We start from the raw sequence: 11,434 nt of genomic DNA, 5'->3' as shown, positions 1-11,434 counted from the left end.
ACAAATTTACTTCACAGTAGTGAGGAATGGCATGTTTTTTTTTTCTGAAATGGAATCGAATAACAGTTCTCCAAAAGTAAAATACTCTGATGAAGTACACTTAAAAATGCACTTGACTTCTGTCTACCACTGATGAGATCAGTGAACCCAAACAAAAAAAAAAATTGCAAATGATCACAAGCAGCTGCACTTTTACCGTTTAATGGTTTTTATCTTTACAAAAGAGGTAACACTGCAGATGTTCCTACAGACGCCATTAAAAAAAAAAAAAAATCTGAAAACAGTGTTTCATATAGATATCTATATATTGAAAAGTACAAGTAATAATATTAATAATTTTAATATAACAATAGCACAAATGACAATGACAACTGTAATAAAACTGGATCAAAAAAAGTGACACTAGGCGAATAACACCAAACAATCAGGTAACAGAAACAAAATCAGCTGAAAGTTTCATTCTACTGTACGTCAAACACTTACAGTAAGTGCTATTTCTTTTAGCTTTATAAAATACATACATTAAAAAAAAAAAATTCCATTTATTTATCCACAGTTATTTTATATAGATATAAGATAAAACATTATACATTAATAATACATTGTTGTCTACAATAACGTTAAAATGAATTATTTAACATTACTCAGAATTTTCACATTTAACTCACATTTATTTGTTACTTAACACAACAAATAGTGTAAAAGAAAAAGTCATGTAAACTGGGATTTTGTTTAATGATATTTCTCTGTGATATTCTATTAGTGCATGTCTGAAGATGTTATTGATAAAGACTGAAACACTTTGGAAATCAGCCTGAATAAAAGTTTACTAAAAGCTGTAAATGTAGAAGTTATTTATACTGTTATGTTAAAGTGCAATGGTGGACAAAGTACACTATTCCTGTACAGGGGTAAAAGTAAAAATCCCCTGCTTATATAATACTCTGGTAAAATTCTTTTACATTTAGATTTGAGAAAAAAGTGCAAAAGCACTTACTTTTAAATTTACTTATCAAGAGTAAAAGATCTATAAGAACTGTATATTGATTTCTGTTTTATTCTCCTGCACACTAACCTTTTTTTAAGGAGACAGTTTTCTACGAGGCACAGAGAGGGAACTATTGTGAGAACTGAACTGTTTTTTTTTTTACGTTAAAATTCGCATCACTTTCATTTTGTTCTTTGTGCTGAAATAACTACATGGTTGCTCTGATTACTTCATGGGCGTGGTTACAAAGAATAATTAAAATAAACACAAATACTTCATATCTGATAGTATGGCGTCGAGGAGGGAGTTACACGTCGTCGGCTGACAGCGGTGGGATGTTGAACCTTGGTCTAGTGAAAAAAGCCATCTTCTCTCTGTCAGGTAAAAGGACAGGATCAGAACGTCAGCGTCCGAGTGAGGCAGAGAACATGACACGGTAAACGTGTGCATCTCTACATACCTGAGAATACAATTTCAGCAACTCCAACAGTGATTTAATACGATTTAAGCCACTAATCAATTTGCGATTTTGACTGCTCGGGTGGTGTTGATTAAATGCTGACTGCATTAATTTTGTATAGAGGCACGGTCTGGAGTGTGTTATTCTGTTTATATGACAGTGATTTGCCAACAAAAAAAAATAACACAATGCTTCATTTATTAACAAACATCATGATTTACATTTTAAACGGTTTAAAGTTTGATTGAATATTGTTGAACGTCTGTGAGACAAGTTAAGTTCTAGGCTAAGGCTCATACATAATCTATCACGGTACTATCATGGGGTGAACTGTGAAGAAATGAACTGCTGAATGTGTACCTGAATGTGTGCACTGGGAGCGGCTCTTTGTGGCTCTGGCCCCTCATTTGCAGCACTTCTTTAGAGGCCTTCCGCAACCTTCTTTCAGCAGCCTCCTCCTGCCTCTGCTCCTGTCTGCTCTGCATCGCCTGAGAGAGAGAGAGAGAGAGAGAGAGAGAGAGAGAGAGAGAGAGAGAGAGAGAAAGAAAAAGATTGAAAGCAGGAAACTGAAAACACTTCCATAATGAAATACCAAACCACCTTGAGATTTGAGTACATTATGTAAGTCCATAAGAAAGATTCAAATTCTTTCTGCTTATGAACCTCTGAGAAAATGTGATATTAACAGCAGAAACAGATCCTCAGAATTGTGTAAAGAGAGTGGTTTTAAGTGCAACAACATGTGCTGAAGATGTATGTTTTGCCTTGTATATTTCGTTAATTTTTTAGTTCAATGTTAGCGTTAGCAACGATAAATAGTGTATGAATTAGCAATTATACAAACCCGCCTCCAATTAATATTACATTCTAGTCTTCCGAATTTGAGATTAGCACAATTAATTTGACAAAGATAATATAAAGCAAACTTACAAAACATGTTTAAAGGAAAATTAAAAGAGCTTGTAGTGGTACATCATTAATAAATACAATTTACAGAATAGCTGAAGTTAAACCGCAGATATTTTAACATGCTACGCTTGACTAATAAAGGACATACTGGGAAAGTCGGGAAGGTGCGCAGAGCCACATGTGTAGCATATGATGCTATTACACAGTACACAGTAAACATACACTCATTTAATTAATTTGTATGAGTATATAGTAGTATTAAGTTTGATCTACCAACACAGGCACATTATTTGGTTAAATCTAAAACATTAACCACACAATAGACTGTAGTATTTTGTTTAGGTGTGCAGTACTTGTCTGTGTGCCTCTCGCAGAAGGTTGCGGAAGCGTTCGTCTCTCAGGGCCCAATGAGGTACATCCACTGGACCACGGACACTCTGAGGCCCTTGGACGCTTTGACTCGGCTCCTCCAACCTCATCTTCAGCTCTCTTAGAGCGTTCAGCTCCTCACTTAGCTGCCTCTGCCGCGTGCGGCACGCCTGGAGGTCCAGCTCCAGATCCAGGGAGGTACGGGTGGGCTGCTCAGCCAGGGAGGAACGGTGAGGCTGCTGCAAGCCAGACACACACATGACATTATATATAAAAAACAGACTTTGAGGCATAGGAAGAGAAAGCTATCATCAATTTTTTACATTTCTGTTTCTACAGAAAGTCATTTAGACAGACAAACAAACCAAATGTATGGTGTCCTTTTTCAGGATACTTTTTTGCTCACCTGTTTGTATCTCAGTGTTCTTCTCTCCAGAGTGTTTCTAATAAAGGGGGACTTCTTTGGAAGAGTGGAGCTGTCACTGTCACTGCGGTACAGCTGAGAAAGTTGAGAGAGAGAGAGAGAGAGAGAGAGAGAGACACAGAGAATAATTACCAAGTGCAGCCAATGTCAATCCAACAGTTTTGCAAGTGTGTTAATGTATGTGTGTATGTGTCTGTGTCACACACTCACCCTGCAGACATACTGGCTACGGGCTCCAGGTGAGAAAGTGTGTGAGCGTGACAGTGTGCTTGTGCGCAGGAATGGGGGGCCGTGTCCGTAGCGCCCTGGCCTTTCCTTAGGCTGCATTCTCATTAGCTCTGTGTTGGTTGCCTTGTCGACCTGACAGCATATACAGTGTGTGTGTTATACACAACAACCTAATCAGGCCTCAACAATGTTTACCAAAAAAAACAAAAATTTGACAAACAAACAAAAAAAAACCCAGTACTAATATTTAATGTATCTCCTGAGACAATTTTCTTTTGAAAAAGTGAGCAACATTTTGTTCCTCTTCAAGGACTTCCTCTTCACTGGATCTTATTTTATTAAAATGCTAATAAATCATTCATTTTGGGTCATTAATTGGAGTAAAATGTCTTTAAGCATGAGTATGCAAGTATGTTACCTTTATATTGAGAGGCCTTTCTGAATGAGGGACACAGCGCCCCCCGGTGGCTATACACAAGCCCTCTGCACACAGACCCTCAGGACATGGCGACACAAACGCTGTGCTGTTACTGCAACCACTGTCCACTGATTCAGCCTGCCAACTTCTAACACACACACACACACACACACACACACACACACAAAATTGCTTTAATGTACATTTTGTGTATGAAGTAAAAAGCATAAACAAGGCAAATAAAAACACTGAGGTTTGTGTAAATCATAGAGTTCCCAAGTGTTCATTCAATAGTTGGATTTGATTTAACTTTAAGGTTTAACATTGAAAGCAGCAATGAGGAAAGGATTATATTTTTTATACAAGCATATGCTATATAAAGCAGCTATTTATATTTTCATGTAAATTTTGATTTTATTCAAAGATTCTGTTTTACATAACGCACCTCTCAGACACAGCCTCTCCCTGCTCTTCCTTCCTCTCAAGCTCCTCCTCACTCAACTCCAGCTCTCTCTTTCCTTCGTTCAGCTGACCTGCAGTTGACAGCTACATAAACAAAGGACAAAGATTACACAGCACACAGGTCAGAACTCTCAGCATATGAGGAACAGAAAATCAGTCTGACCCAAGTGTACTGCGAGATATACCTGTGCCCTGCTATGCTCTTCGTCCTCCTCTTCTTCCTCGTCCACACTGTGTCCAGGTTGGCATAGGCTCCTAGGCTCAGACCGGTGGTTCTCCTGCTGCAGCAGCTGCACACGGTGCCACTGGAACAACATCTCTGTGCTATTTGCACAATCAGCCAGTGGCACCTGAGTTGAGCCCTGACACACACACACAGTAATAAAATAATCTTCCACTAATATAGACTCTGGGAACAGATAGATGGCTTATGCTTGGTTTTAATGGCAATGATCACTTATTTCTAACATTGTGTACACTCTCGTCTCACCAGTTGTTCATCGTGCCCGAGAGGTCCGAGGGCACATAGCTGCAGGTGCAGAGCATGGGAGACTGCACCCCCTGCAGGCAACAGGATCTGGAAACCCTCATTAAAGCTGAGGGTTGAGCGTGGCTCCTGGGCCTTGCAGCAGTAGTATGTGCACGGCCGACTGGAGTCTACGGGTAGCACATGCACCTTCACAAAGCTTAATAAAGAAAGAAATCATAGTCAATTATAAGCAGGAGCAGTCTCTATACATGCCTCTACAATAGCCTGTGTAAATAAGAGCAAACTTACACTTTGTAGCCATCTCTTATAGTGGCCTTACTCAGATTTCTCAGCTGGAACACGTGAAGCAGCAAAGACATGGAACTGGAATCATAGCTACAGAAACAAACACATCAGATCAGAAATAACTCCAACATGCTGCAAAGGTAAAATAATTTGTTTGAATGTTTGTTGTTATCATCATATCAGCTTTTCATATTGCTAATCCATGGCAAATATAGATATTTATCAAACATTTATCAACTCTATAAAATCTTCTCTAAGTTTAACTGTGACAAAAATTCCAAAATGGTGCAAATTTTTCTAGGGTCAGACTTAAAATCCAAAAATACTAAAATTGATTTATCATTTTAGAGAGCGAGAGAGCGAAAAAGAGATAGAGAGAGAGAGAGAGAGAGAGAGAGAGAGAGAGAGAGATAGAGATAGATAGATAGATAGATATAGGCAGGCTTACAGGAGTCCAAGCTGGACCTGAGGGGATTCAGGAGTGCTGATTGTATCTCGGCTAAGCATGACCTCATCTGTCTCCTCAGTCCTGCTCGGAATAACGGTTTGGTGAAATGGTTAAAACCCAGACAGCCACCAGGCAACACAGTCAATCACACTCATTAGAATACTTTATATTAACAACATAGGCCTATAGTGTGTGTAAAATTCAGTTTGGAACAGAGCCTGGGACTTAAGAAACACATGCAAGGCATGCATTGCTAATCTAGAACCATCATAGTGGTAGCATTTCTAATAGGTTAAAGGTTACAGAGAAACCCTTAATGTGCTCTGTGTTCTCAACCAAAACATGAAAGGAAGGTATATCATGCTATTTAAATACAGTATGGTGTGTTATATCTTTTTGTTGTTTATGGTGAAATTTCCTTCATTCATTTTTCTACTATGTTTGCCATGACAACTACATGCTTAAAAGAGCATCAGTGATTTATGCTGGTTTAGAAATACAAATAGAGCACTTTTGGCTTATGATCACTGCCATAACATGTAACTATGATGTATCTTGATCAAAGAATATTATTTACAATGTGGAAGTGAAATCACAATTAACCTGGTTTTTGACATCTCAAATTGGCTGCATGTACTGCAGTTTGAAAAACTAATATAACCGCGGGGAGAAAAAAAATTAACTAAAAAATAAACTAAAAACACGGCTGAGACAAGATTCTAATGTTAATAAAAAATAATTACCACTACTTTATGTACTGTATTCCTAATCATGCCTTAAGATTATTTCTTAAATAAAATAATAAAAAAAAAATTTAATGGACAAATTTTTCAAATAATAGGAAAACCCAAAGTTCCTAGAGTCCAATCATTGATTAAAAGGTCACAAAACTCATACATAGCAAAGAAAACTCTTTACAATTCTCTTAATTTTATTGTATTAAGTGTGTGTGTGTGTGTGTGTGTGTGTGAGAGATTGCTTAAATGGCACTCTAACCTTCTGCTCCAAGCCTCAAACACACCGCTGTCAGTGGCTAACACGTCTTCACTCATGCCTGCAGAGACACGGCGAGCCCTTCTGCGACCGCTCCGCTTCACACTGTTAGAGCGTAGAGTCACTCCTGCACCTCCACACACACACACACACACACACACACACACACACACACACACACACACACACACACACACACACACACACACACACACCACAACACCATGGCATTTACAATTTAACAGACGTGTTTTAGAGAAACTCTTAAATGGCCATAAATGTCTTATCTATTTGTTTTACTCAGAACATAAAGAACAAAAAAATATTGCCAGTTTTAGATAATTGTGACAAGTTATGCAAGGGTTTTCACCATAACCCTTGCATAACTTGTCACAATTATCTAAAACTGGCAATATTTTCCAAAACTAATCTTTAGTGAAGTAACAATGGCACCAAAGGAACATTTAGTGACTATTCCAGTGTCATTTCTCACCTGCAGAGCTGTACAGGCCCTGAACACCCCCATCTCTACTGCCCTTGACCTCCAGTAGGTGAGCTGCATTAGAGCCTCCTGGCTCTCCTTCACCAGGAACAGCAGCTAGTTGCTGGGTTTGAGTGTGAGTTTGGCTCCGCAGGCCCTCTATCACCAAGCCACGACCGGCTAGCTCCATGTACTCCTCTGTCATTTGTGTCAGGGGGCAGTCGGGAGGGCCCGAGTGGTATGGCGTGTCCATGGGCGAGCTGGGTGGAGAGAGGGAGGAGAGAGAAGAACGTGAAGACAGGGAGGTGAGAGATTGCGGTGCCTCGTGGATCCGTTTAGGCCCTAGCACAGACGAGACGTCTCGGCAGGAAGGCTCCACAGGCATGGGGTAGCGCCAAGTGGATTCGGGAATGTCCAAGCAGGCCTCCTGGCGCTCGTATTGAGGCACACCATAGATGTCAGTAAAGCTGAGTGAGCTCAGAGAGCCGCGGCTAGATGCTAACGAGCCCCGACTTGAAGCCAGAGAACCACGGCTGCTGCTGGAGGACATGGTCAGGGTGCTGGCTGAAAGACTGCCAAGAGAGAGAGACAAGAGAGAATATTTCATATACAAAACATATGTATAAATATAAAACATATGTGAATATATGACCATAAAATGGCAAATCTTTAGGTAATTTTCATATAGCTGACCTACTTCTGTGACAGTGAGTATGATGCTGGTAGTTGTGGGTAATTATTAGCAATGGGCTTCTAAACACTACATACATCAACTAGCCAGGCTACTGAGACTTGGAACATCACAGGCTAAATGTTGTTCCCCTTAGATACCTCCTGAGGAAAAGCTACTTTTGCCTGACATTTTTACCATCACTCACTATTAGCCCTGTCACTTTTATAAGAAAAAGACCCAGCCCCAAATAATTACATAATCTATGTAATGCAACATGTGTCATGACATTTTCAGGTCCAACACTTGTGGACACCTGACCATAAGATTCATATGTGCTTTTTGAACATCCAACTCCACATTTAGACCCCATTTGCTGTTATAACAACTATTACTCTTCATGGAAGATGTTCCACTAGATTTTGGAGTGTGGTTGTGAAGATCTGTGCTCATGCTGGAACTGATTTTGATCTCCTAGTTTTAAGTAACGGGGCAGTTTAATGCTACTACATCCAAAGACCTCTATCTTTGTGGTAACAGTTTGGGGGAAGAACCACATATGGCTGGAAATGTCGGGTGTCCCAATACTTTTGTCCATATACCACATGTGTATAACATACCTCTTGAGCTGAGAGTGGAGATAGGTTGTGATGCGAGTCGCCTCCTCCAACTGCCTCAGTAACACGTTTCTCTTCTCTTGCTGCAGTATCCTATGTGTACAATCACACACAAAGTGTGTTAGTTGTGTAACAGGAAACTTTACACCAAGTTTTAACAAATGCTATTTTTGGAAAAAGCTAAACGAAACAAAAACAAATATGTCCTGCTTCACAGGTTTCCCCTAAACTTAAATTTAAATCTATTAATTTACTTTTTTGCTGTAATTTTATTAGATATGTTAATCCCCGCAAGTTTATTTACTAATTAATTAATTAATTAGTTACAAAATAATGCCTCAAAATCTCCACCATGTTCTGGAAGAAACTGAATTCAGACTGATCTAAATCTTTGTACTTTTATTATCTTTTATTACTTTTTATTATATCCTTTCCAAATTTTTTTTTCCTGGCGCCACAACAATCCCATTTCTCATAAGCGAAAAATCAGTTTTGCTGACTGCGTCCTCTGTGCTCCTGCTGAGGCAATGAGGGCACCCACATTTATCTGTAAGCATGTACACTAGACCACCATGGCTGAGTGATTGTGATGCACAACAATGCTTCCATGATGATGGTTTGGAATGCAATATCAAATGTTTACTGCTCTGCTGTGTCTTCTTGCTGATAATGCCTCTTATCATTGAAGCTCTTGGGTTCGCTATAGGCAGCAGTTAGCCCACATGTGCCCCGTCAAACCGAAACATTCTTATGACTGCAGTGTCATCTCAAAACGCATCACATAACACTAGTTAGCATTTGGATAGCCGACCTTTGGTTGGCCCCCTGGCTCTGGGTGGTCTGAGCTTTCTGCACCTCCTCCTCCAGCCTGTGTCGCTCCTCTTCCAGCTGGTCCAGCACTTCCTGAGTGTGATGCTGCTCACTGAGGAGGGTCAGCTCCTGCAGGAACGCTTCCTTCTCCTTCAGCAGCTGCAGACAGTCACGATCCCGGTCGGCCTCGGCGCGTCCTGACCAGCTCTCGCTATCCAACTTGGCCAGCTGGTGCTGAATGCTGGAGACTCTGAAAGGGAGACACAGAATATTGAACACATGCAAATACATGCAATTGTGTTATTCTTAATATTCATGAATTTTGCAAACTTTCAGTGTTTTTACTGAAAGAACAGCAAAGATGAATAGAGTCAAGGTGGATTCTAAGTCTTTCCTAGGAAAAACAGGTTATGAGGCACAAATGCCATTCCATCACAGAGCACTAATGAGACATTCACACTTTACAGTAGATAATCCGCCTACCAACATGACTTTGGGAGATGGGTGGCAAACAAAGACACAAGCACAAGCAGAAACATGTAAAACCACAGTAACAATAAACCCGGTTCATGATAGAACCATGGACCCTGTATTGCAATAATATTCGATTGTATTCTCTAAATCAAGTATTTGGAACTCTTGGGACACTTGACTTCCCTTTTTATAAAACACTTAATTGTACTTATGAAGGCTTTGCAACTATGAATTAAATGTTGAATAAGATGAGAACGATAAACTCGGGCGCGACTTCAGAAGAGCTAAAAAAAATAAATAAAATGACCGTATCATTTTGAAATCTGTAGCTCCTGTCTGCAAACAGCATGTAATAAAACATGAGTGTGCCATTGTGCGAGCCTGAAATGTGTGTTTTGGATTTCAACAAGCATGACTCAGTGAGAGAGCATGCAAGTTTCCACAGGTTTTCCCTCGTCCACTCATTTTTCCAAGGCTTGCGTGTGCTGTGACTATAGCAACAGTGTCTCATAAGGATGGTCGACTTGCTGTCACTGTAATAAACGCAGTGGTGCTGAGCTGTCTTCAATGCCATTATGGCATTTTGTAAATGTAGTAGGGATTAAAAGCAGAATAAGGCCATGGTTTCTGGGTTAAACATAGCAAAAATGTGTCCATAAACAAGTTTCAGTACTGTGTATGTAGCAGAGTAAATGTAAATGACCCTTAATGGTAGCTTGTGTAAATATGACTGAAGACTCCTTCTGCCCTGGGCAAGTCTGGGGTTTAACTGAAAAACCAGACAGAACCAGATGAAGTCACACAGCTGATAAAGCATGTGATCACCAGACTCTAAACCCAGAGAAGAGTAATATTCAAAAACGTTTCTGTTGGTGGCAGTAAAAAGGTTATGCAAATAAAACTTGCATATAAACACAGTGGATTTCTGCCCTCATCTTAAATGTAGTCTTGCCATTCAACCCCTTTTTAACAGATTGGAAATGAAATCTATACAAAATATACTTTGAGAAATGAAAAACTGAAAGCTGACTTACTTTTTCTTGGCTTCTTCATACTGCCAGGTGAGCCTGACTTTGTCAACGAGTGGGGATGATTCCTGGGAATCAGAGACGAAAAACAAGTTTGCAAATTAAAAAAATAAAATAAATAAATCAATAAATCAATCAGATCCTGATGTATTGTCTCAGAGTCAGTATATTTGTCCAACTGTTTGCAAATTTTCATATTTGCAACACACTTTATAAACTACATTTTTAGAGGTCACATCTTACAAGCTTTTCCAGACTAAAGCTCAGAACATTCAGATCTCTAATCAAGCACAAATTCATCTCCACTCCATCTGATTTGTTCAGACAAAATGTTTAGAACTGTACTTTCTTTTGTTTTTTAAAATAATTGCTTGCGAATATTTTCTTGCTTAAACCTTTTTAGTTTCTTAACTGCAAATGTTTTAAAAGCAAAACTTTCTAACATTGTGTGAAATAACATTGTGAAAGGTGGGTTCACTGCATACAGAACACCATCACACACCATCGAATCAGTTATAGTGCTCTTATACCACAGAAGTACTGAACTGAGGAATACTGTGGATGTTTGTTCTCATATATTTCTATACATCAACCTGTACAGCAGATGCTTCACATGACCTAGGGCTAAGAATAAAAAGATTAAACAACCTGTGGTGTTATTTAACAATAAAAATCATAAAACTGTTGACTTTAAGGCAACATTTACTTTACATTTAGGGAAAAAAGTCTCCAGTTTCAATGCGTTTCAGTTTCAATGCGAGCCGAGAAAGACGGTTGAAATAACGGGTGATATATGTTGCGCTTCCTTTAGGAGCATAGCGGTATTTTGGGAATAGCATGCCAGAAGCGAGCTCTCCTTTCACCCAGACTCAACACGTTA

The 11,434-nt window shown here is 39.4% G+C and overlaps 1 protein-coding gene across 3 annotated transcripts in view; it reads right to left on the bottom strand.

Moving 5' to 3' along the window:
• Nucleotides 1-1,138: 1,138 nt before the first annotated feature.
• wwc3 (WWC family member 3) overlaps nt 1,139-11,434 on the bottom strand; it is a 46,614-nt gene continuing 36,318 nt past the window's right edge. The window contains exons 8-23 of one of the 3 annotated variants that reach the window (XM_046855077.1): nt 10,561-10,622; nt 9,054-9,302; nt 8,246-8,335; nt 6,968-7,527; nt 6,478-6,607; nt 5,482-5,562; nt 5,037-5,123; nt 4,749-4,944; nt 4,444-4,620; nt 4,242-4,342; nt 3,797-3,941; nt 3,361-3,510; nt 3,133-3,225; nt 2,711-2,965; nt 1,809-1,936; nt 1,139-1,362 (exon numbers count right to left, since the gene is read on the bottom strand). In XM_046855077.1, coding sequence (XP_046711033.1) covers nt 1,296-1,362; nt 1,809-1,936; nt 2,711-2,965; nt 3,133-3,225; nt 3,361-3,510; nt 3,797-3,941; nt 4,242-4,342; nt 4,444-4,620; nt 4,749-4,944; nt 5,037-5,123; nt 5,482-5,562; nt 6,478-6,607; nt 6,968-7,527; nt 8,246-8,335; nt 9,054-9,302; nt 10,561-10,622 — 2,571 coding nt within the window. In that variant the 3' untranslated portion in view covers nt 1,139-1,295. Of the gene's footprint in view, nt 1,363-1,808; nt 1,937-2,710; nt 2,966-3,132; nt 3,226-3,360; nt 3,511-3,796; nt 3,945-4,241; nt 4,343-4,443; nt 4,621-4,748; nt 4,945-5,036; nt 5,124-5,481; nt 5,563-6,477; nt 6,608-6,967; nt 7,528-8,245; nt 8,336-9,053; nt 9,303-10,560; nt 10,623-11,434 lie in introns of all 3 variants that reach the window. The other 2 variants (XM_046855069.1, XM_046855084.1) reach the window with 2 other exon arrangements.

This window comes from Silurus meridionalis, chromosome 1 (genome assembly GCF_014805685.1).
Source record: "Silurus meridionalis isolate SWU-2019-XX chromosome 1, ASM1480568v1, whole genome shotgun sequence".
NCBI classification, from domain to species: Eukaryota; Metazoa; Chordata; class Actinopteri; order Siluriformes; family Siluridae; genus Silurus; species Silurus meridionalis.
The sequence above is the reverse complement of the archived record's forward strand: the minus strand, read 5'-3'. Positions and strand labels throughout refer to the sequence as shown.